Source organism: Ursus arctos, unplaced genomic scaffold (genome assembly GCF_023065955.2).
Source record: "Ursus arctos isolate Adak ecotype North America unplaced genomic scaffold, UrsArc2.0 scaffold_3, whole genome shotgun sequence".
Taxonomy (NCBI): domain Eukaryota; kingdom Metazoa; phylum Chordata; class Mammalia; order Carnivora; family Ursidae; genus Ursus; species Ursus arctos.
Window position 1 is genome coordinate 57,476,646 of NW_026622985.1, and position 26,064 is coordinate 57,502,709.

The following is a 26,064-nucleotide window of genomic DNA, read 5'->3' on the forward strand; positions in this document are numbered from 1 at the left end:
TGGAACCATCTGATAGTAAGGCTTCGTCCTAGAACTGTTTTGGCAAACGAGTTTTCAGCTCTTGCCCAGCAGGAGGCCTGGCGATACGGCAGCCCACACCGGCCGCATCAGTCTGGGGAGGCCCGTGACGACTGCAGGAGGCAGGGCCGCAGGCACAGAGGGGTGTATGCTGGGCACATGGGGGTGGAGAAAGTCTCTGAGATCATTGCGAGGACGCCACCAGCCCATTCAGCGCCCTTGTGAGAATGAAAAGAAGCCTTCCTCCTCCAGGCAAGCACCGCAAGCCAGCCTCGTATGGGACACAACATACCCATCGTCCGCGGCAACCCTGATCGCCGCACCGACTTAGGCCGCAGAAAACGGCGGGCTGATTCTCAACTATCACAGTAGATCTCTGCTTCTAACTCAGGTCAGATTTGGTTCCAATCCCCCCTACAGCACAGATGGAAAACAGGTTTCATCCCTATCATCGATTCTGAGGAACCGGAAGAGACTTCCTTGCAAATTCAGTCGAGAGAAGTACATAGGCCACGTATAGGTCCAACACGAGAAGCGGGTTAGGACCTACCAGGTGTGTCTGCCAGGAGCACAGGAGGCCAGAAATGGCAGCGCACGGTCCATGTACTTGTCATTCGGTCCTAAGGATGTCGGCAGGGCTTCACTGGCCAATTCTCTCCTAGAACTCCGTAGTCCTCTCAGAAACCCTGTAGCCCATTCTGGGACCCCATCTGGTCCCCAATAGGAGGGTGCCAAGTGATGAGACAGGACAAGCACACCCCCCTCTAGCATCTCCTCCCTCAGAACCATCTCAGAACAGATGCTGCAGAGAGCATGGGGCAACAACTGAATGGGCACTACATCCTTCCGGGTGCATTCCCTAGTCCTCTGCTCTTCCAGAAACACTGTCTCACAGAGAAATGAGCTTGTTGGCCCAGAGGCAGTCCATGGTCGCCACACAGATCCAAATTCCTCTTTCAGAGGAACATTCTAAGCACAAGGAGCTACAGGGCTGGGGGTGACGGGGGGCAGCTCCCTGTCACAGTGGTTCGTTGACTGAATGGAATGGGAAAACCACCATTCCTTTGACCAAGTCAGAGTAACCATTTGTGTCATGAAACTGCTGGTCGTCAAAATTGGGTCCTGCCCACAAAGCAAAGAGAAAATAAGAAATGTCAAGGGTGTGTTTCCCAAGTGCTGACATCCCCGCACCCCAGGTTCCTCTCTGGAAGCAGGGCCCAGAAGAGAAGATCTAGCACAGACAGGGTGTGCATCGGCAGCGGGATTCCTATACGTCCGGGCAGCGTCCGCCTCGGCCGCCCCATCCATGCGGGCTCACCTGTGATCTGCTCGGCAGCCCAGTACTTCCCCACGGTCTCCAGCACCCAGGCCTCCTCACGATCCACGATCAGATACGCGCTCTGGAAGCTATGGCAGGAGTCCGCGTCTTCATAGTAATTCCCACCTTGTCCATGTTCTTCCAACAAGGCGACGATGACATCTAAGGCTTCTTTTGCTGTTGTCCCTCTTTCTAAACCAAGCCTGGTAAGAAAGTAAGTAAGAAAACGAGAAGTATACCTCAGTCCTTTCCTATCGTGTGGTTTTCACCACAGCAACCAAAGACTGGCCCGAAGCTGAGTGACGAAGTGTGAGACACGCGTGAACATGTCCCATCTGCGGGCTGAGATGCAGACACACAGCACTTGAATCCAGAATACATCTCGCCCACATTCGGTCCAAAATCAGGGGGGTGCTCTCTGTCTTTGGGCACCCCCCTCCCACACAGAGGAGTCAGGAGCCCAGCAGCTTCTTCCTCATGAAGGGCAGCTCAGCCTTCAGTTCTTTTCTAACTCTGGCTCCCTTGGAGCTGGCCAGCTTAGCTCCAGCCTTATCAAGGCCCCCTTTCTGTGGCTTCTTCTTCCGCCTGCCTTTGGGCAAAAGGAAATCTCTGCCATTCTACACCAGATATGTGGGTTGGTAACAGAAGTGTTCCATAGCCAGCCACTGTCCTCGGTGCATATAATTTACTCAGAGATCTCACTAGGAATGGGTGCCTGGTAAGGACACCTATAAAATAAGTACCTACATCATCAGGGTGCTCTGAGGACAGGTTTATGACATAACGAATGTGAAAATACAAGCACAACTGCTCAGGACCAAGTAGGTGGTGGGTACGTTGGAGAGGCAGCCCTCTCCGGCAGAAAAATAGTGACTCACAGAGAGAGGGACCCGGCTTCCAGTTCTCTTCGTGCCACCCACTGGCAGCATGACCTTCAGTAACCTAACCTTTCGGAAACCTGATTTTCTCATCTATAAAGTCGAAACAGCAGTACGTCCCTCTCAGGCCTGATAGAGGATGGCTCATGACATGTACCCGGTACACGACCATTTCTCCATCTCTTCCTTCACATCAAAATTCTGGTGGCAGGAGCACAAGAGCCTCCGAGCAGAGGCAGCGGTGCCTGCTAAGATGGCAGCGTAAGCCAGTTCTCGGGGAATTTCCAACAGACCCATAGTCACTAAAATCCACCCGGCTTGATTCTTTCTGAAGGGACTTTCATTCACTGTGCTGCCAGGGAGAGGAAAAGATGGTGCTACAGACATATTCTTGCAATGGGCTTATTTTCATAGATCATTATCTATCAATTCACTGGGTACTTCTCCATGTTAGTTTATTTAGGAAGACTTGGTGACCAGCCACTGCTTTGCAAAGCTAAACCCTAAGCCCTTAGGAGAGAGATAAATACTAAACCCATGAGAAGATTGGATTAAGCAGACTTTTCTGTTGGTCAGTGTCGTCTTCTCCGCGGAGGAATAGCAGAAGCAGGCACCCATCTGATCTCGAGGATCCGGAGCAAGTAAGTGTGAGCACCTCTACAGGTCTGCTCAAGCTGTGCCCCCCAGACGGCCCCCTTCCTCCCTCCACGGATCCCTGGGAGCCTCTGGTTACCTTGCCCCGTGCATGCATACCAAGCAGAAGCTGTCCCCGGGGCTTTTGCAGGGCTGCAATGTGTCCATGTGACCATGTGCTAGGAACATGTGATACCTAGCCCGGGCACACCACCTTTGGAAGCTGTGACGCTCTTGTGAAGTTTCTAGCTCAGTCTCCGGCTCTTCTGCCTGCTGCGATCCACACTGCGACTCCCAGGCATGCACCTGCCCTCCCGCACTGACTTCTGTGTCTCTGTGCACAGCCTCTGCAGCGGGACCTCGACCTCATCCACAGACACGACTCCGACCTCACTCTCCTACTCCCTGCGCCGGGACCATGGGAAATGATACTCCTTTGTCCACCTGGCCACTCCCACCTCGCTTCCGTGCCACGGGACGGGGACAGGACAGCCTGCTCTACAGACTGCGAACAACAGCAGGGTTACCCGCTGTCCGGCTCAGACTGAGGGGCAGATGCACTGGGGCTACCGAGGTCTAGGGCCGCAAGTCACCCAATGTCAGGACGCCAGTTCCAAAGCCTTTCACGGTGGTCTGGCCTCCTAGATGGGGCAGATTCATGGGATTCAAAGCGAGAAGAGCCTCTTTCTGGCCCCATGCCTACTTCCACCCTGGCTGCTTCACCTCACTATGGGCATGACCAGGGCAGGCAAAGGGATGAAATGTACTGGGCCAAGGTCAGAGTCTCGCTCTGACATCTACCTTCGGTACGATTCAGATCCTTCAAAAGTGTGTGCTTGGTCCAGGTTTTTCTGGGTCTTGGAGTTAGATGCTCCCAAATTCAAATTCTTGTTTCATGGTGAATCCTTGGAAAAATCCCTTTTGCGGCCCATGACTCTCACACAGGTATGTCAGACTCACTGGGCCCTTTCCTGAAAGGTTACCGGACCTGTCCATCAGTTGGTGGAAGCTACAGACCACAGGGGTCTCGGCGTAAATGTGCACGTTCTCCCTACACAACCTACAAAGTGTCAAAACCTCTACTCCTTTGTATAGGATGTTGGCTTTGGCAGGTGCCATAGAGGTCATCCAGTCTAAGGCCTCCCCTTGAACAAATGCGGAGACTGTGGCCCAGAGACGTGTTATAACTCAGTGTATTCACACTGAAAACCAAGGCCCCTGGCTCCCAGCCCAATATTCTTTTAATGTGGTCATGATTCTATTGCATTTCACTATCTCAGAAAAAAGAAAGTCATTTCAGAATGTCATTTCGTTCCAGCCCACCCTCTCCTTTGGTCAATCAGTCCAAACTCAGTCATTGATCGGCCACCGCAGGCCAGTCACACAACTCCCGGTGCTTGTGATGCAACGGAAAGCGAGCAAAGATCCCCATCCCACCGAGCCCACACGTCCACTTCCCCCTGTTCGCAGTGGCTGGCAGAGCAGGGAAAGGGAAACAGATGACGGAGATGAAGAGGGGATGGGAGGCACATATCTCTCTTCTTTTTTCCTTTTTATCTTATGTATTTTATATGATTCCTTTCTTCTCTCCTATATTTTAGATGTATTTCAAACCATAAACTTCACCCACTTAAAACATACAATGATTTTTACTATATGCATAAAGTTGTGCAACTATCACTGCAATCTAAATTTGGGACATTTTCCACACCCCAGAAAGGAGCACCATTTCCATTAGGAATCACTCCCCATTTCCCATCCCAACCCCAGGCAACCACTAATCGACTTTCTACTGCCTATTCTGGACATCTCCTGTAAATGCAATCGTACGATATGTGACCTTCTTTCACGTAGTATCCTGTTTTCAAAATTCAAGCATGTAGCACTCGGCTAGTTTTTATTGCTTAATAATATTCCATTGTAATCTGCTTTTTTCTCTATTACCTTGCACTTCCTATCAAAAGGCACACGTCTTCTTTGGGAGGCTCGTGTTACAAAATATTGACGTTTGGAGGAACATAAATCCTGTCCCCATTCCCCGCCTGTTCTGAGCAGTTGTTCTAAAGAATCACCGTATCGCACCTGACCAGATCCATCCCCAGTAAGGCCTCCGTCTCAGCGGCGGGTTCTCTGGCATTGATGGCTTCATTGGCTATGCACACTCCATGCTCGTTGGCTCCCATTTCTGCCCCCCAAAGCCAGGCAGGTCTGCTTATCACAATGGCATGGGTCCTGGGGACTTGGTCGATTGAAATGTAAGTGCACTGAAAAACGAAGACAGGAAAGAAAGGACCATTACCTGTCAGGATCCACTTAGTTTCCACCCTGGTACTTACACAGAACCCCCATGTGAGTTACAAACAGAGCCAAAAAACTGACAGGCCTCGGGAACACCAGACTTAAAACACACCCCAGGTCTCAATGCAGCTGAGAGGTGTCTATGGCGAGTTGCAGTTCTGCAGATCAGCTGTCAGTCTCTGGTTCAAGCCCAGTTTATCCACGGTGCTCACGTAGCCAGCGGTCGTCTTCTTGAGCCAGGTATGCAGCCAACCTCTGCTCCGAATATTCTGCTGGTCATTTCAGTAGGCACAGAGGGGCACCGGTGTTTCAAACATACATAGCTATTTATTCCCATATGCAAAAATCCTTCTGGATCAGTGGTTTTCAAACTGTTTTACAGTTATAGAGCCCTACTATAGGAGAAACTTTACCTGGAGGCCTAACATAGAAAGTGGATTAAAGGGAAAGTATGTTGCCTGAAGAATGGGGGTTCTTATGCGTCTGGCAAGGATCCAAGGATCTCCCTGGAGCCCAGTTTAACAACCCCCACAACTGCTCTACTGGTAGAAGACGGAACACGATGATAGCATTTTACATTTAACTAATGCATTAAATGCTCTCCTATACACTGTGCTTCCCTGTCTGTCTCACTTGATTCACACGCACGTTTCTAACTTGTCAGGACTGCAAGACACACCACTTGGTGTTGTCTATCTTCCCTTCTCCAGGCCGCCGTGTCTTTACCTGGAAGACGAGTGAGCTGCTCGAGATCAAACGATTGTCAGCCTCAGAAGCCTGCCTTCACACGAACTCTTACGCAGAAGCGTGAAGACAATAAAAGTGGTCCAAGTGTGTTGAGGCAAATGGAAGAAGGGCTGTGGGACCAGCTCACTCAGAGCCTGGCCTGCTGGTTCTTCCCTCTGCCTCCCCACACGGGGCCCCTGGGAGAGAGCCCGCAGAGAAACTGGAAAACCACTAGGCTAGGTTGTCTGTTAGAGGCCTCCTGACTCTGTCATTCTATCAGCCCAGGACACACACGCCATTGGGCGGATACAGCACGGAGTTCAGGGCTCTAAATTACACAGAGCTCTTTGGCTCTCAGGGGAGAATTTTATCAGTGGGAGCAACCATTTACATTTTAAATTGGGCACGCAAGCTTTGGCTCAACTGTGGCCTTGGATCTTTTTCTGACTCAAGACCCAGTTATATCGACTGAATGCAGCCCGGAAAGTTATTCTGCATTGATTTTCCATAATCTCTAAACCTCGGGTAAGAGCTGAGACGTGTGTGGCATGCACACTCACTGATCAGGTGACACGCGTATCCTCATAATCCCTGCGAGAGGTGGCTCTGCTCTGGGATGATGTTATTTCACTTGATAAATATTGGTAAGCTCACAGCTAATTAAATCCAGAGGCTGTCAAGAGACTCTTGAGTTTTTCATGGCGAACTGATAATAAAATACACTCTTGAAATGTTTTCCCCTATCCAGTTTCCAAAAGTTGTTTACTTTGAAAAACGATTCTGTTAGAGCAAAAACCTAGCCAAAGCAGCAAACAAACTATGGTCGTCTGTGCTCTTCTAATTTGTAATTGAAATTTACATTTTGTAATTGTGTTTTTTCATGTAAAAAGCAGTTCAGGCATTTGACCAACATTTTCCAAAACCCCTGTGCACACTGAGCTCCAGTGACAAATTCTGTCTTGAAAAGAATGAATAAATATGGAAGGAATTTAAGATTTTTTAAAAGATTTTATTTATTTATTTGAGAGAGAGAGAGAGAAACAAGCAGGGGGAGGGGCAACGGGAGATGGAGAAGAGACTCCCCGCTGAGTGGGGAGCCCGACAAGGGGCTCGATCCCAGGACCCTGAGATCATGCCTGAGCCAAAGTCAGACACTTAACCGACAGAACCACCCAGGCGCCCCTTAAGATTCTCAAGTATAGATTTATCATAAAGGTTTTTTTAAGGTCAGGAAGAAAGTAAAAATAAGAATGGGTTTATTTGGGGCGCCTGGGTGGCTCCACCGGTTAAGCATCCGACTCTTGGTTTCAGTTCAGGTTGTGATCTCAGGGTCCTGAGACTGAGCCCCACATTGGGCTCCATGCTTAGCAAGGAGTCTGCTTGAGGTTCTTTCCCCCTCCCTCTCCCTCCCCTTCTGGTCCTTCCCCTGCCCCTCACGCACACATACACACACACACACTCTCTCTCTCAAATAAACAAATAAACAATATTTTTAAAAAAATAGAATGGGTTTTCCTTATTTGTCTTGAAATTCGGTTTTACACATTCGTTTCCATTTCACCATTTACAGAACCACACACAAGGCATTTTGTGCTAAGTGCTGCTGGCAGATAAGTCCGTAAGGATGCCCAATTCCTGATCTTTCAGTTGGGAAAGAAGGAGAAGGTACGCATGCAAATTACCATGGCCACCAGGCCAACCTGAGTAGCTGTCACCGAGGCCTGTCTACTTAACATGTACTGCATCTCCCCCCGCCCCGCCCCACCTTATACATCTGATCAACCTGATCCTGCTTTTTTTTTTTTCACATTCCATTTACCCCTTTCCAAAATAGTGTATAATTGACTCGGGTACTGCATATACCGTTTATTATGTTATCTCGCCAGCTACAGGGGAAGCTCCATAAGGACGGGGAGATATCTCTGCGGTTTAGTTCACTGATATATCTGAAATCTGGGACATCCTAGGCATCGATGGACCTTTTTCTGAAAGAATGAATGAAGGAACAAATGAAGGAATAAGTGAGTAACAGGGATCACAGGGACATAATACAAGTGCAAAAGAAAGAGCGAAATTATCCAAGTGGGCAGAGGCTTTATCAAGTGGGTGACATCTGAGTTGATCTTGAAAAATGGGCTAGACATCAAGGCATTCCAGAAAGAGGTAAGAGCCACAGAAGAGAGAGAGATGGGGATGTCAAAGGTGTGTTCATGGTCCAGGGACACCCTCCTACGTCACGCTCGGGGAAGCTACTGCGATGGCATCGAGTAACAGGACTGCAAGAGCTCGGTAAGTATTGACTGATAAAAATGTTGAAAATTGAATCCAAAAGACCATATGGTCTTCGTAGGAGTTCAAAATATTTGCAGCCAACTTGACACTTTTTGGCCAAACTCAGAATGAGGAGGAAGAAAGGAGATGCCCAAGTAGCCAGATGGGCCAAACAGCCCCTCCTAAGCACTAGGCCGAAAGCCAAGGCAGCAGATCCCCCTCATATGCTACCAAGCAGGGGGGTAGGGAGATGGGGAGCCGGGGAGGGGGGTGCACCCAAGCCTCAGTGAGCCTGTAACACACACCCTTTAGGGGATCTCTGTCATGAACGGCGGCAGCCTGGACCTAACAAGAACCCTTCTGTGGCTGCAATTCACACACACTCCACTGTGTTTGCAATCTGACTAATCACACCCAGGTCAAAGCGGATGGTCACACTTGCCTCATATAGATTGGTTCTCTAAAATCCTAGTCTGGGAGCAAACGTCATAAATAGGGAACGCTTACACAAGATGTAATTAGCTGAAGTTTGTAAAGTCAGCCATCTAGAACGTGAACTCTGCAGGTAGTCATTTCTTTTGTAAATAAAATCCCCCGACCGTCACGATTGTCACATCATTAATGAGGCAGGCAGACAGAAAGCGCGATTTGAGGCAGCCGAGAAGGTCTCACCAGGGGAAAAAAAATCCAAACAGCACGTGAAATCTTCTTTCAGCATGACAAAAACAATTTAGTTTCAAGTCAAAATTCCTAGCCAGATTTCTAGTAGAAAACAGAGAAAAGAACACATTCACCACTCAAAAGATCAGTCTTTCCAGGGATGGTTCTGGCCGCGGCTTTGGGGATGAAGCTGTTTAAAAGGTCTGCAGAGAGAGAGAGAGGAGCAAACCGTCCTGCTGCCCCATGGCCACTCCCAAGCTGCCTTTAATAAAACAAATCCGTCAGCCAGCACGATTCTGGGTGCCAAGGCCACATCAAACATGAGAACATCCAGAGTGGGGCGTGTGGGGAGGCATGCTTCTAAATGTCAGTGCTGCCTAACGCTAATCATCGAGGTTTTGAAGGTGCCATCGCCTGCACTGAACCTGCCACTCTCTCAGGTGGCTCCGGGGGACACGTGCAGGTTGGAGGATAGAAAAGATGAGCCTTGACAAAGCCGTGGAGACAGAGACAAAAGACAATTCTTCTGCAGAGCCAGCCCTTTATGATCTGGTGTGACTGTGTCAAAAGCGAAAAAGCAAACTCAGCTTCACGCTGTCGCCTACCCTTTGCACACGCCAGCGCACACTCTTTCTGGGTATCACCCAGTGAAAGGGGAACAGAGACACTCACACAATAGACGTTTCAATTAATGAAATGCAACCATTGTGCTTCCTACTGTACTTGGATGGCGAGCACAACCCTGGCACCACCAGTGAAAGCCGCTCTGAAATGAGCTGATGAGTCAGCCAGGCTTCCTAGGGTGGGGGGAAAAAAGGCAGGGAAAATGGGACGCTTTGGAGGAATATTTTTAGTTTTAGAAAATCTGCAACTCTAAGGCAGCGTTGCTAATTATCACTGCAGTTTTGGGGGGGGGGTTGTTTTTGTCTCTTTTATCCTAGTGTCTTGCCTGCTACTTGAATGGTTTTTGAAAATGTGCCCTTAAGGTTCATAGGACTCCAAATAAAGGCCAAAAAAAAAAAAAAAAAATGTCAGCCACATGTTAGTAGAGCTGCTTTTTATTTCCCTGAAGCCGTAAGATCTTTGAGAATGGGTGGTGCAAAGGCCTGGGGTCGGACACAGGGTTGGAAGAGGGGACACAGCGGAAGGAAGGCCCCTGCTAAGCCATGCTCCCATGGGGTGAGGGAGACGTGTCTGGAGGCTCCTGCTGCTCAAGGGGCCGAAGAGAGCAGACAGGAAGACTGGCACACAGTCTGCCCAGCGGCCACAGAGCTTTGCTCCGCTCTCTCTGATTCCAGAATAACCTGTGCTCTCCTACTGTAAGAGGGAATCTTTAGAATGAAAATTCAGACACTCTCCTCTGCAAAACACACATACATCCCACAAACCACAAATACAGCTGCCATCTGGGCAACGTTACTAACAACGTGACCCACGCTCATTAGTGGGTAATTTTCTATTCTTCTTACAAGTATTTTTATCCAGGAAGAAAAAGGAAGTGATCTACCAAAAGCCCGCCCCAAATTCTGAAAGTTGCATAGTCTCACGGGGATACTGAACTCATACGGAACTTCATGTGCAGGAAAATACAAATAAATTAAAAACTCACTTTCCAAAAAAAAAAAAAAAGGAAACAAAGAAGATTTTAAACTTTAAAGGAAGGGATAAAATGGAGAAAAGGTTTATTAGATAATAATAAGAGACTCTTTTTAAAAAGCATTATGTGTCAAATCTGACTTGGCTATCAAGAATTCTGTCTCAACTGAGGGTTGATGGAGGGGGAGAGGGTGGGGGGATGGGCTAGGTGAGTGATGGGCATTATGGAGGGCACTGTTGCGATGAGCACAGGGTGTCGTATGGAAGGGATGACTCACTAAATTCTACTCCCGAAACCAATGCTACACTATATGTTAACTAACTTGAATTTAAATGTAAAAAAAAGAATTCTGTCTCCACAAATTGGAATACAATTATTCTCTGGGGCACCAAGTATAAATCATGTCAACTTTAACTGAGATCATTGTTTTCTGGAACAGTATTCTAATGCTGGGTCCCTTGTTTCTTAAATAGAAGATTTAACCATATAAGAATAGACACACACACCCATCCACGGGCATACACACACACACACACACACACACCATGCACTCACAGAACATCACAATCCATGAAATCATTCACCTGCCTCCTCGACGCTCCCATCTATAGGAAGGAGCAGAGCTCGAGGAAAAGCCGAGATGAGTTCTGTGATGCACGGTGGTACAGCTTACCCCAGAGAAGACAGAGGGCCTTTCACAAGTGGATATGCATTTATCTATCCTATTCCACATCCAAAAGGGACGTTGTAAAAAAAAAAATAGAATCCACAAGAGAAAAACTAAAGAACATAAAATAAAATGCTCCAGTCTTCCAACTGTGCAGCTAAACACAACTGTGCACGGTAATTTTAGAAGCTGAGGAGCTCTGCTAAGGGATCCTATTTCTCGTTCTTCCAGCCTTAAGCAGAGGGAACCTGCCATAGAATAGAGGATTGATGGACAGACTGAGGGAAGGAGGACGGGTGGGTGAGTGGATGACTTGGAAGGGAAGACTGCCTGGGAGGATGGGCCAGCTGGAAGGGGAGGCGGGTCAGTGGATGAGTAATCAGGATGACTTTTAGCACAGAGTTATTCCCAGAAAATGAAATCCTGGAACCTCAAAACTTAAGTATGAGGTTTCTAGGGAAACTGCAGAATATGTAAGTTTAAAATGTCATGAAATGGCTGAGAAATAGATGGGGTTTTATAGGAACTTCTCACTCTTCATAGTTTAGAAAAATAATTTCCTTATGCTAATGAGAGCTTTTATAAAAGTTACATGATAGTTGTCGTGGCTCGTGAGCCCAGCTATGGAAAAGAACCCATCATTCTGTACTTGGAAAAGTTACAGGTGTAACTATAAGGGAACTAAAGGGGTAAGAGTAAATTTGCAAAGCAGATTTAGAACAATGTGCTACGGATAGGAGTTTGGGAACTGAGACCCGGAGTCACACAATCTCTCAACACTAGCCAATTTAAAAAAAAAAAAAAAAAAAAGAGGGGCGCCTGGGTGGCTCAGTCGGTTGAACATCTGACTCTTGATTTCGGCTCGGGTCATGATCTCAGGGTCCTGGGATGGAGCCCCGCATAGGGCTCCCTGCTCGGCAGGGAGTCTGCTGCTCTTTCTACCCCTCCCCTCTGCTTGTGCTCTCTCTCTCTCTCTCATGCTCTCTTTCTCTCTCTCAAATAAATAAATAAAATCTTTAAAAAGAAAAAAGAAAAAAAGAAAAAGAAAAAGAACTCTTTTCACAATGTTCTCCTTAAAGTTTACAAAGTACTTTCAAGTGTCAGTTCCCATGGGCTTCACAAAAAAACTCTGTAAGGCAGACACAGTGGGTTTTATGATCTCCATCTGGCAAATGAGTAAACTGAGTCTCAACGACCCAAGGTGCAGGAAATGGGGGAGGCAAGACTGGAAGCCAGGACCCCCACATCTGGGGCCAGACTCATTGCACATTGGTTTCAGGCAACTGTAAATTTCCATTGCTTTATAATGGCAGAACAAGCATAAAGTGTTGCATGTTCATAGAAGGAAGGCAGGCTGGGAGCCCCTGAGTGGCTCAGTCAGCTAAGCATCTGACTCTTGGGTTTGGCTCAGGTCATAATCTCACGGATTATGAGATGGAGCCCCAAGTCAGGCTCTGCACTCAGAGGGGAGTCTGCTTGAAGATTCTCTCCCTCTCCTCTCCCCCTACTCACACTCTCGTTCTCTCCCCCAAATTAAAGAATAGATCTTAAAAAAAAAAAAGAGGACAGGTTGAATTTGGGCCTTGAAGGATGCATAAGAGTCTACCAAGTAGATGAGAACAGGGGAGAGGAAGGCCATTCTTAGCAAAGGACAGAATGAGCAAAAGCGCAGAGAAATGCAAGTGTGTTATTTGTTCAAGAAATGATGAGCAGCTTGGTGTAGCTCAAGGCTATGGTACCAGCTGGGAGAGGAAAACCAAGAGTGAGGTTAGAAAGGTAAGCAGGAAATTGTACGGAGGGCAATTAGTACAAATACTTTAGCCCATGACCCGGCGATCCTGCATCTGGAACTGCATGTAGCGACTATATCTGCACACGTGCAGGATGACTCGTGTTCAAGGTTCTTCATGGCTGACTTTCTGGACTAGCAAACAGTCCCAGTATCTGCCAACAGAGGACTGACTGAAAAATTACGGGACAACTCCACAATGGACTCCTGTGCATCCATGAAAAATAATAATAAGGACGATCTCTGGGGCACCTGGGTGGCACAGCGGTTAAGCGTCTGCCTTCGGCTCAGGGCGTGATCCCGGCGTTATGGGATCAAGCCCCACATCAGGCTCCTCCGCTATGAGACTGCCTCTTCCTCTCCCACTACCCCTGCTTGTATTCCCTCTCTAGCTGGCTGTCTCTATCCTGTCAAATAAATAAATAAAATCTTAAAAAAAAAAATAAGGATGATCTCTGTGTACAGATGTAGAAAAATCTTTAGAAAATATTATTAAACAAAAAAAACTGTAGACCTTTTTTTGAGTTTGGAATTTTATATTGAAAAAATAAAGTTTCAGAATAGTATATATAATGTGCTACTTTTGTGAATAAAAGTGAGAAGATAAGGCTAAGTATTCATATTTGTTTGCATTTGCATAAAACACTGGAAGGATGTGCAAGAAATTAATCAGAAAGGTTATATTGGATGGGAATCAGAGTGAATAGCAACAGGGGGAGTAAGACTGCTCACGGTACACCTTTTTAATATCACTTAATCTTTGAACCACGTGAATATATTACCTATTCAAAATGTAAAATTACATTAAAAAGCATCTTTATTTTTTAAAAGTATTCCGAATGAATTAAAAACTATGTCCATGGGGCGCCTCGGTGGTGCAGTCGTTAAGCGTCTGCCTTTGGCTCAGGGTGTGATCCCAGCGTTGTGGGATCGAGCCCCACATCAGGCTCCTGTGCTAGGAGCCTGCTTCTTCCTCTCCCACTCCCCCTGCTGTGTTCCCTCTCTCGCTGGCTGTCTCTCTCTGTCAAATAAATAAATAAAATCTTAAAAAAAAAAAAAAACCATGTCCATACAAAAACCTGCACACAGGTGGGGAGCAGGGCTAAAAGACAAAACAAAACAAAACAACAAATCGAAACCTAAACAAAACAAAAAACACAAATGTTTATAGCAACTTTGTTCATAATTGCCAAATCTTGGAAGCAACTAAGGTGTCCTTCAATAGGTGAACGGAAAACTGAACTGTGGTTCATCCAGACAGCGGGGTATTTTTCGGTACTAAAAAGAAACACACTATCAAACCGGGAAAAGACATGGATGAACTCTGAAAACATAACTACTAAGTGAAAGAAGACAGTCTGAAAAGGCTACATATTGCAGGATTCCAACTACATGACATTCTGGAAAAGGCAAAAACTCTAGAGACTGTGAAAAGATGAGCGGTTGCCAGGGGTTAGGAAGAGATAAATAAATAGGCGGAGGATTTTTAGGGCAGAGAAAGTATTGTGTCCGATGCTATAATGGGGGATATGTGTCATTATATACATCTGTCAAAACCCATTAAAATATACAACACAGAAAGTGAACCCTAATGTCAAGGATGGACTTTAGTTAATAATAGTGTATCAATGCTGGCTCATGGATTATAACAAAGGTACCACACTAATGCAACATGTTAATAATGGGGAAAGCTGGTGGGCTGCAGGGTGAAGGGTTATATGGGAACTCTCTGTACTTTCTGTTCATTTTTCTGCAAACATAAAACTGCGCTAAAATTTTTTTTTAAAGAACAGAAAGTGAAAGTGAGCCTGGTGCCAGGCAGGAAGAGTTCCATACAAATCAGCCCAGACTCTCATCCTGTACACACAAGCATTTTTTTTTTTTAAAGATTTTATTTATTTGACAGAGATAGAGACAGCCAGCGAGAGAGGGAACACAAGCAGGGGGAGTGGGAGAGGAAGAGGCAGGCTCATAGCAGAGGAGCCTGATGTGGGGCTCGATCCCATAACGCCAGGATCACGCCCTGAGCCGAAGGCAGACGCCCAACCGCTGTGCCACCCAGGCGCCCCCCACACAAGCATTTTTAAACAGAGTTGTGCTCTGAAAATTCTGGTGACCCCCGCAGGGTGAAGGGTCTATGAAAAAGAGAGCCAGGGACCAATAAGCAGATGATAGTGGAAGGGAGATGGGGTGGGTCTGAATGAGCAGGGGCCCTGGGGAGGAGAAGGGAATGCAGGAGAGGAAACAACAGGACTTGGTGGCAGCTGTCCCTGTGCATCCAGGGATGCATGGGAAAATGAGGGCCAAAGTTTCCCTCTGGTTTCTAGATTAAACTATGTGGCAGACAGCGGCGCTGACAAGAGGGAAAGGAGCAGATAAAATGCAGGAAACGAATTTTGACCTGTGATATTATTTTATTACCTGCAGAATATGGATGTGGAAATGTACAGAGGCAGCTCCAAACACAGGGAGACAACTCAGAAAGGAGGTCAGGTTTCCTTGGAAACGAATTCTGGTATGTATCAAACTGCTCTTATTTATGCAAGGGGACGTCATTGAACCTCCAGTGTAGGTGAGTGATAATATACCGTGGGTTAACAAGTGAAAGAAATGTAGTCTTATTTTCCAACCTGATTGTATCTGTGAACTTTAAATACTGAGTTATTTAGCCTATCCCTCCCAAAAGAAAACAAATTTTTCTAAAATATCTATTTCAGACATATTTATAAATGGCTTTTGTGTGATGCTGTGGTTACTACGGCTACTAAGAAGTGACCCCAAAATTTAGCAGTGTAAAACAACCATGTATTATGCTCATGAATTCGATGGGTCAGGAGTTTGGACAGGGCGCCACAGAGCTGGCACGTCTCCCCTCCTCAGTGTCTGAGGTCTGGAATCGTCTGAAGGGCCATTCACTCACACATCTGGCAGTTGGCTGTGGGTTGATGCTGGTTGTTGGCTGAGGGACTTCGGTTCCTCTCCATGTGGGCCCCTCCCTGTGTTCCTCATTTGTGGGCTGGTTTGGGTTCCTTCCAGCATATACTGCCTGGATGCTTAGGGCCAGACCCCGAGAGTGAGAGACTCCATGCCGAATTCTTTTATGACCCAGCCCTGGAGGTCACGTGGCATCACTTCCACCAGGCTACGCTGGTCAGAGCAAACACAAGCCCTCACCAAGATTCATGGAAGGGGTGCGGGCATAACCTTCACCTCTCCACGGAGGAGTGTTCATCACATGTAAGAAGTGCATGTAGGATGGGAGTTGGTGCAGCTATCTTTGGGAAATTAAATCTGCCCACATGAAAATCAAAGTATTGTTTCAGTCGGTATGACTCTTTGAGAAAAAGGAACACTGAGGGAAGACAGACAGGGGAAGTCGAAACAACTCAAACCTGCAAACTTCATCTCTGCCCAGTGCACTCGGCTCCCGGAAGAGAGAAACATTCAGACCCCAACAACACGGACATTCACACATTAATGAATACCCATTTAAAGCCTGGCATGATCACCAGGGAACCTAGCACTCTTCTCTGCCGATGCAAAAGAAAAATGCTGAGGTTGAGGGGCTCGGACCCAGTTAGTGGTGCAACACGAGAGGTGAGTGGTTCTGGTGAAAGTCCTGTGGGAAACAGGCTGTCACTGCCCCAACCGCATACAATCCACAGGCAAAGTCACGCTCCGCGCTGCCTGGCCGCGTCCCCGCCTCTGCTCAATCCACCTAAGGTCGGCAGTTCCTTACAGAATTCTGTTGCTCGTTGGTGCTGCTTAGTTGCTTTTAAAGAATTGAAACAGATAAAGATTCAGATAAGAAAATAAAACACACTGGGGTGCCTGGGTGGCTCAGTTGGTTAAGCGTCTGCCTTCGCCTCAGGTCATGATCCCAGGGTCCTGGGATCGAGCCCTGTGTCGGGCTCCCTGCTCAGTGGAGATCCTGCTTCTCTCTCCCCCTCTGCTGTCCCCCTGCTTGTGTGCTCTCTCGCTTTCTCTCTGTGTCAAATAAATAAATAAAATCTTTAAAAGAAAAAAAGAAAACACACATTGATGAATACCCTTTTAAAACCTAGCAAAATTACCAGAAAAACAATCAGTTTATATTAGAATGCATAGAACACCAAAGAGTTGAGGTTTATGTCAATGGAAAGAGCTTGTTAATTCACCCGCCCCCAATTTTTTTCTCTACATTCTCCATCCTTTAACAACTACCATTTAAACACACACACACACACACACACACACAAACACCATAACCATGAAGTTTATTCCATGAATGCAAAGATGGTTCAATTTATCAGATAATTTGAAAGAAAAAAAATCAAGTGAGTTTCTCTATATCGCTGGGGGAAAAAAAGGAAAAAAAAAAAACTTCTAACAAAATTTAACACCTATTCCTGAGGGGTTTCTTTTAACCACTAAAAATAAAAACTGATGTATATTTTTTAACATGATAAAACTACATGAATCTCAATCGTAAAGCCAATATCTGAGTGACTGGAGAATCACTAGGGGCTGCCCCACTCAGGTCAGGAACAAAGACAAAGATAACATCACTATCATCCGTAACTATTAACACTGAATCCAAGCTATCGGCCAATCAGACAAGAAAACAGAGATGTAAGAACAATCAGACTATCTCTGTTTGCAGGTGTTGATAACAGTAAACCTGGAAAACCCAAGAGGATCAATGATAAAAGCTGACACAACCAATAAAAGAATTTAGTAAAACAGCAGACTGTAAAACTGACATAAAATAGCCATCGCGAAAGTTCGACAGCACACTCTGGGAATATGGAGAAACAGGCATTGTTCGATTGCTGGCAGAAATGCAAAAGTACACCACCTGTGTGAGGAAATAAGATAATACCCAAAAAAATTACACACTTATTTACTCTGTGATCCAACAATCCCTTTTTGGGTACCTATCCCAAAGAAGGACTGACAAAAACTGCTTTTTCAGCACTCGAAACAGGAATTGATGGATAATTTTTTAACATGATACAATACATAAACCAGGGCCAGATAGTGTGACAGATACCCCAGGCTTATCATTCCCTTCAAAATACGACAAAATACTTGTAGTAACAAGACTGGAAAACAACCGAAACGTCCAGCAACATGGGACTGCTTAAACCGTGATACGTCCATAGAAAGGGCCACTCTATAGCTCCTGATGAGAAAGAAGAACGTTACCTCTATTCACTATACAGCGTGATCTCTAAGATATGATTTACGCTGAAAAAAGCAAAGTGGACATACGTGTATATGGCATGCTACCATTCGTCTAAGAAAGAAAAGGAAATGGGATAAATAAGTGTGTGTGTGTAGTTTCTTACATACATAGGTAATTCTTTAAATGGAAGGACAAACCAAAAAGACTTCCAAAACATGGAACATCTACAGGAGAAAAAGTAAGTGGAGTAAATGAGATAAAAACAGATTCCAGACTTCTATGCATACGTGTCATTTTGTACTCTGACTTCGGAACCATGTAAATACTTTACTTAATTGTAAAACAAGGGCCATAGCCATGAATGTGGCATTATTCCCCATGTGATCCTGTTTTCCAGGCTACAAGCAAACCCGTGTGGGAACAGCATCAACAGAACCGACGTGCCAGTTCTGACCAGTGAGCCGACTTAAGGAAAGGCACGCTGGGCCAAGCCGGAGGAAGGGAATGAGTGCCAATGAGAGACTGTAACGTGGGACTTACCTCAACCTTGCTCTCGGGTTCATGATCAGCAGCCGAGAAATACATAATCTCCTGTACTTCATCCCTGGGCCGAGCTGAATTTTTCCCAAACACCACCAGGCCGTCCTTAGCACGTGGTGGGAAGGCCACAAAACAGTAACTTGGAGGAGCGACAGCCATCCTGCAAAGAGAGAGAATGCCAGAGATGGCCTGGGAGCGGCCGTGACGTGGAACATTCCAATAGTGAGTTCTTCAAACACGCTACAGCAGCGAAAATAGCTTTCGTCTCGAACCGTGTGAGGCTAGCTCATTAAGAGATCCCAGCTGGCACATGAAGTTGGGCACCCAGAGCAGAATTACACAGCCATCGGGACCAGATAGTGTTTAGTACTCCACGGGACTGAACGAGCTCAGATTTGCAACAAACTGCAGTCAGGGGCAGCCAAAAGCGCAATGACGTAAGAGAAAGGAAAAGAGGTTATTGTTTCCGGCAGGAAACACAAACAGACTGCAATCTGTCACAGGAGTAGAAAAATAAATAAATACACTTGTAACAGTGCCCCGTGCAAGTGTCTTGGGTCTAGAGTTGTGTGGCTTCCACCTAATGGATTTTGGGGTGGTGATGGGGAAATGGGTATAGAGAGAAAGTGAAAGCTACTCCCCCTATTTTATATACTTTTACTCCACCTCAATGACAAGACGCTCAGGGATCTCTTGGTTTTCCTCCAACCTCTCCAGTGCTCCTGGGCTGGCTCGTTACCTCCGACCTGGGCACTGAGCTTCCACACTGCTTTACTCCTCTTTCCTCATTTCATGCTCCTTTCTCTCTGGGAAAGCACATCCATGCCCATGGGTCACTTGTGTGCCCGTGACCTATACAGTCAATCCCAGCTCAGTTCTCTCCTTGAGCTCCAGCCCACAGACCCAAATGCCTTCCTGATACCCAAAGTTGATTTCATCTTCTTCCCCCAACATCCAGAACTCAAAAACTATCCTTATCATCCATATCCAACATACAACCAAATTCCACCTGTAGAGTTGATCTAAATCCGTTTTGGAAACTCCACTTCTCCCCATCTCTGCTACCACCACTCTGCACCAAGCCGCCACGTCTAGCCTGGATTCCCATGGTAGTCTCCTGGGGGTTACTGCATAACCACCATTATCCCCCCTCCAAAACACTGGCACATGGCAGCCAACGTGAGCTTTTGAAAAGATTTGATCATGTCAGTCTTGTCTCTCTGCTTAAAATCCTTCAGAGGTTTCCCATGGTTCTTAAAATAAAGACTAAAATCTGATCAAGCTCGTACCTCCTCCCCAGCCTCACCTCCTGCCACTCACCATTCCACACTCTCGACTCCAGCACACGGGCCTTTTTCCAGCCCCTCTGATCCTCCCAGGGCCTTTGCACATGCTTCACTCCTCTCTCTGAGCACTCCTCTCTTTGTTCCCTATACCAAAACCATTTTTCCTAGTTAACTTCTACTCCCTCTCATACCAGCTCAAACATCAGTGGAATTTACGTCACTATGCTTTATGCTCTCATTGAATCCCACCTTTTTCCTTGATAGCAAATCTCAATCTGAAATATTTGTGTAATGATTTTATTACCAACAATCAATACTTGGTCTTTCCCCCCAAAATCTAAGCAATATGAAGGCGGTGGGGGGGGGGCATGTCTCTTTTGTACACCACTGTAAACCCAGCTGTACGCAAGGTCTTTGCAGGGTAGATTTTCAAAAATAAATAAATAAACAAGTGCTTTTTTCTTCTTTCTTAAAACTGAAGCCAACCATGCCTCTGTACCTGGCTAGAATGTCCTCCCTTTAGTCTGTCCATACCCTTCAGGATCTGATTCAAAATCCCTTTCTTTCAGGACACCTTCTATAAAGGACTCTGTCATCTTCTCAGCACCCGTATGCACTAAAGCATCCAGTTTGTTCTAGGATGATGCACATTTGTTGCTTGTAAATGTACTGCTTCAAATGTTTCAAATAAAGATCCCTGAGGGCAGGGAAACCCAGGAAACCCAACTACAGCAGCCCCTTTCCCAACCCCCTATTACGGGGACTCAACGAACATTATCTATTAGACCAACTATCGTATTTATGTCATCAATTATCCGACTTGGATGTGTTTTATAAACCCAAAATACAAGTGAGAAGGAAACCAATGTTCTCAGCAAAGCCACCGGGATTCAAAACTCAGCTGTACCACCGACTACTGCGTGACCTTGAGCAAGTCACTTCACCTCTCTGGGCCTAGGTTTTCTCTTCTGCAAATGTTTGGCTCCAGCCCATCAGTTTATCATCAGTATCAGACGACATGATGCTTGAGAACAGATTTTGCAAACTGTGGAGGCTACATGAGTATAAGATATTTTATTTGGGTTTTGACTATTCAAACAGAGCAGCATCTCAACATTTCTATAGGGCAAGCCAACCAAAACCACCTCACTCATAACTGGAGCAGTTATCAAATCACACAGTCAGCAACACTCTGAGTTTGGAACCATCTTTGTGAGGGACCCTATTGCTATGTCTGCGTCCTGGTTGCTTCACGTAAGTCTGTACCCGAACACTCTGGGCCGGCAGAGTCCTGTCCTGCATCATGCAGGGTGGGCCCCAACCAGGGTACTGAGAAGCGGGGGAGCCCATAGCTCTGAAAATCATTCCCCCTTAGCTCAGAAAAATCGCCCCCCTCCTTTGTGAGAAAGAAAAGGCAGGAAGATAAAGAAACTCCAGTTCCTTCTCCCGTAATCCTTTCCTATTTCCACAAAAATGGCATTATCTTCAGACTTGAGGGGTAGAAAGCCATCAACCAAGACTTTGTATGTGTAAGAAATACCTAGAATAATTATAATATTAAATGCATTAATAGCAAGTTCCTATAATTTGAAGTTGGGGAGAATTGCTGGCTGAGCCAGATGAAGTGAAAATCCAGGTGGTAAGGTGGAGAAAGGGCACATTCACCTGTGTTTGCCTGCCTCCCATGTGTGGTAGGACTTCCCTTCCTTCTCCATCGTCGGGTCATTTCAAAAGTGCTGGTGTTTCATCTATGAGCAGAACCTTACTTTATTTGGCCCTTAAAAATAGTAGCTAATCCACTGGTCTTGCATTTATGAGATGTATCGGTAGAAAATAAATAAAACCCGCAGGGTTTTTGACAAGCACCTATTCTATTCTTCAGCCAGGACATCTGCTTGGTTAGAGAGTCGTATGAATCACGTGGTCATGATCTGGATGCAGGCAATAGAAGCCCAGCAGTACGTGGGCCCGGACAGGCGGGCTTTTCCACTGCATCTTGTGAAAGACTGGAACTACCAGAAGGGAGCAGAATGTTAATGTCTATGTTTTAAATGCTAAACGAACCAGCAAACTGTGTAACACATCCAGTAGCAAACTAGCCAAGGATAACTGTCCATTTATTTTTCCTGGACCACCATTCTAGACGCTGACCGGCCTCAGAGATGTCTTCGCTGGATCCTTTTCTACTCTCTAGATCAGTGCTGTCCCAAAGAAGCTTCTACATTAATGGAAATGTTCTATCTCCACTGTCTGATACGGTGGCCATTAGCCTCATGCAGCTATTAAAGTACAGTTGTTGTAATTAAGGAACTAAATTTTTGTTACAAACTTTAATTCGTTTAAGTTTAAGTAGCCACACAGGTAGCAGGAATGCTATTGGACAGAACAGCATTACAACTTTCCACTAAACCCAGAAATGAAGATTTTCACGTGAAGCTTTCCAGTAATCCCCGAAGTGTTCCTTCGTGAAGCCCGGCACATATTCTAAAGATAAAACATGCTGCCATCTATATAAACTGAATTAGCAAAGAGGTGGTAGTACACTTCAGAAGACCGAAAACAAACGTTAGGAAGTAGCTACTAACTCACCAGTAAGCTCTTTCCTCCAGAAGCTAAAGGAAATCATAGCCCTGGACACCAATTCCATTTCTCTCGAGGCGAGTCTCATATTCCTAACTCTGAATATACCATGAGCATGCTCCCCGTTGCTGCCTGGAAATCTTGTGGGCACCTCTCCCGTCAATTCCACTCTTCGCCTCCTAAATGAACTTTTGAGACCTTCACTTCTCTTCAAACCTCCACCCACCTCCTCTGCGTGACATCTCACCTCCTCCTGCGTAAAGAAGAAACGGCCGGGGGAGGGAGACTGTTTCGGAGATATGATACGAAGCTTTGAAGGTCCTGTGGCTGGAGAAGAGCAAGGAGCCAATAAATCAAAAAGCCAGTGCAGCTGAGGCCAGAGAGAATGGGGAAGAGGCTGGAGAAGCAGGCAGACAGGTCGGTCCACGTTAAGCCTTGCAGACCACGGCAAGGATTTTAGTGTCTATCCCGTGACAGACATGGATGTCCAGGCCACCGAAGGCTTTTAAGTCAAGTGTTAGGTAGGAAGTGGAGCCGGTGCACATAGACAACTTTACAAAGAAGTTGGCTGTGATAGAGAAGAGACAGCTCATTAGATGTAAATGAAAGGGTCATCAAGTAATTCTAATTCTATGTATGTACCCCAAGGAATGATCAGGAACACGGACAAGTTTCATGCACAAAAATGTTCATCACAGCGGTATTTATACAGGTGGAAAACCAAAACTTAATTGTCCAGCATCAGAGTAACAGCTTAAAAATTCGTGCTACATCAATACTATAAAACCATTAAAAATATTTGCAAAGAATTTTTAATTGCATGGAGAAATGGCTAGGAAGGGAGATCCAAAATGAATTACTTTAATTATGTAAAAATACACATAGAAAAGACTACAAGGAAATGTGCCCAAAATATTAATAGTGGTAGCCTGACCACTGAATTCTAATGTTTTTCATATTTTCCTTCAATTTCCAATTTCCCTACAAGTATTTATACTTACATAAACACAAAAATGATTTTTAAAAAATAAACCCAGTGGATAGTACCAATTTGGGAATTTTATTTTATTATTTTTTAAAGATTTATTTATTTATTTGACAGAGAGAGAGGCAGGGAGGGGCAGAGGGAGAGGGAGAAAGAGAATCTCAAGCAGACTCCCTGCTGAGAGCGGAGCCCAACTCAGGACTCGATCCTAGGACCATGAGATCATGACCTGAGCCAAAATCGAGAGTCAGACACTCAACCAACTGAGGCAGCCAGGCCCCTGGAATTGTATTTTAAAGAAAACACTTTGGCTCTACTTCCATGTCCTAATACATCCGAAGTTTCAAAACTGGTAAGTTCTTACGAGTTCTAGTTAGGATGACACTTGTTATTGAGGTATAATCGACATACATGCTATTAGCTTCAGGTGCACGACATAATGATCCAGGATTTGGATACACGGCAAAATGATAAGTCTAGTTCACATCTGTCACCACACATAGTTACAGAATGTTTTTGCTTGTGATGAGAACTTTCAAGATCGACTCCCTTAGCAAGTTTCAAATATGCAATACAGTATTATTAACTATCGTCGCCATGCTGTAGCTGACATCCCCAGGACTTCTTCACTTTGTAACTGGAAGTTTGTGCCTTTTGGCCACCTTCAGCCGTTCTGTCCATCCCTCATCCCCCAAGGATGAGATTTTTTTATTCAGCATTATTGCAGTTATTCTCTGATACTTTCTTCTACTTTTTTCTACAGCCTGTCTACTTCGGAGCTGCTCGAGGAGTACACAAACGTTCATTACTATTACACACACGAATGGTGGGCAGGCCTCTCCCCGGGCCGTGCCCTCGGTTAAGGTGAAAAGAAAAACAGGCCCTCAGGAAGTCAATCTTCCACTGACCCTGAGAAGAAATGCTCCTGAAAGTGATTCAGGGAAATGCCATTTTGTTCCTATTATCTGTCAAAATACTAGTTAACATACCAGATAGTTACGCTACAAAAGAAAAAAAAATCGGACAGGCTGACTCATCTACGTACTGTACAAAGCATGCATTTTGAAATCTGTGTTTATGGTTTTTATAAGCTATGAAATTGTTCTTGTATGACACAAGAAACTAAGACTTTTTTTCTCCTTTTCCCTCAGTAACTTTATATAGTATTATGATGTGATATTCTCCTCTACAGAGAAAAGTAAGCTAAAATTCAATGAGCTCCCAATTGCATATGCTAATACAGAAACTTACTGTATGAAAAAGTGTTCGTTGTTTATATTCGGCTTTGGAAAACACAGTATGACCATTTGATAATGGATTTTCTATCATGATACTCTCTATTGGAACCAGCATTAAAATGAGTAGACAGAACTCGCTCAGAAGTAAAGCTATGATGAATGGCTTTTTAAAACACTTGCTTTTTGGGGGGTGCCTGGGTGGCTCAGGTCATATCCCGGGGTCCTGGGCCCCAGCTCAGCGGGAAGCCTGCTTCTCCCGCTCCCTCTGCTGCGCCCCCTGCTCTCGTGTTCTCTCTTGCACTGTCTCTCTCTATCTGAAATAAATAAATAAATAAATTTTTTAAACCCTAAAAAAAAACTTGCTTGTCTTGCGATGCAATTCGTAAGCCATTTTCTGAGTGATGGGGACCCGAGGAGGGGATGGGGAGCAGGCATGACACTCCAGGCCTGAAATGGAACCTAGGTGTATTTAAAGCTGTGTTTTCCAAACTGCATGTTGTGGCCCTTCTGAGGGTTACGAAATCAATTCAGTGAACAGGATCAGTGTTTGTTTGTTTTTTTTTTTTAAGAGGCAATCATTTTTTTTTTTTTTGGTAAAAGAATATATGCATCACACTTAATAAGGTTAAGTGTTGTTACAAGAAACGTTAAGTTCAGGTTTATACATATAAACATGTAAGTGTGTGCATGCACCGGGTTGAGATACAGCATCCCTCTTACTGTGGGTCTCAAGCAAAAATCTTTAAAAGCAACAGCTTAAAGGGAAGGTCTACTGAATAAGGCTTCTTTGTGATAAATACCAATTAGGATTCTTGCCAAGTTAGCGATAAACTAATAGTTCCCATTAATGAAACACTCCAATTCAACTCCCATAGATGGTTAAACTGACAGGCATTTCCTAAGATGTACTTGCTAAGAATATTTTAAAGTACATTTATCTGTAACCTGTACTGTATATTTTCTCAAACTGGATTATTTTTCACGTTCAGTGCTGCTGGAAGACTGGACGTTGGGAGAAGGATGCAAGTGGCAATTATTAAAACATCAGGATTGATGTTTTGATGCCGGCATTGTTGCTTTGGTGGAGAAAAGGAGTCAGATTATTCACCAGCTGGAATGGTGAGAAAAAAAAACAACTGGCACTTTCCTTCTCCCAGCCCCCTCCTCCAGCCACGTCTCTGTATAAGCCTCCTGGCTTCCTTTCGATGAGCCCTGTCCGAGAGAAATTTCTGCGAGAATGGCAGCGTTCTGGGTCTGTGCTGTCCGAAACAGTGGCCACTAGCCAGATGGGGCTACTGAGTACTTCACAGATGGCTAGTGCACATCAGGGGCTGAATTTTTAATTAATTTAAAATTAAAGCATCAACATTATACTAAGTGAAATAAGCCAACCACACAAAAACAAATACCGTA

The 26,064-nt window shown here is 45.4% G+C and overlaps 1 protein-coding gene across 3 annotated transcripts in view; it reads right to left on the bottom strand.

The window, feature by feature from the left end:
• SCRN1 (secernin 1) overlaps positions 1 to 26,064 on the bottom strand; it is a 60,365-nt gene that overhangs the window by 19,362 nt on the left and 14,939 nt on the right. For 2 of the 3 annotated variants that reach the window (XM_026508582.4, XM_057304294.1), the window contains exons 2-4: positions 18,563 to 18,722; positions 4,930 to 5,111; positions 1,337 to 1,539 (exon numbers count right to left, since the gene is read on the bottom strand). In XM_026508582.4, the coding sequence (XP_026364367.1) occupies positions 1,337 to 1,539; positions 4,930 to 5,111; positions 18,563 to 18,721 (544 nt within the window). In that variant the 5' untranslated portion in view covers position 18,722. Of the gene's footprint in view, positions 1 to 1,336; positions 1,540 to 4,929; positions 5,112 to 5,871; positions 6,384 to 18,562; positions 18,723 to 26,064 lie in introns of those variants that run through there. The other variant, XM_057304295.1, reaches the window with a different exon arrangement.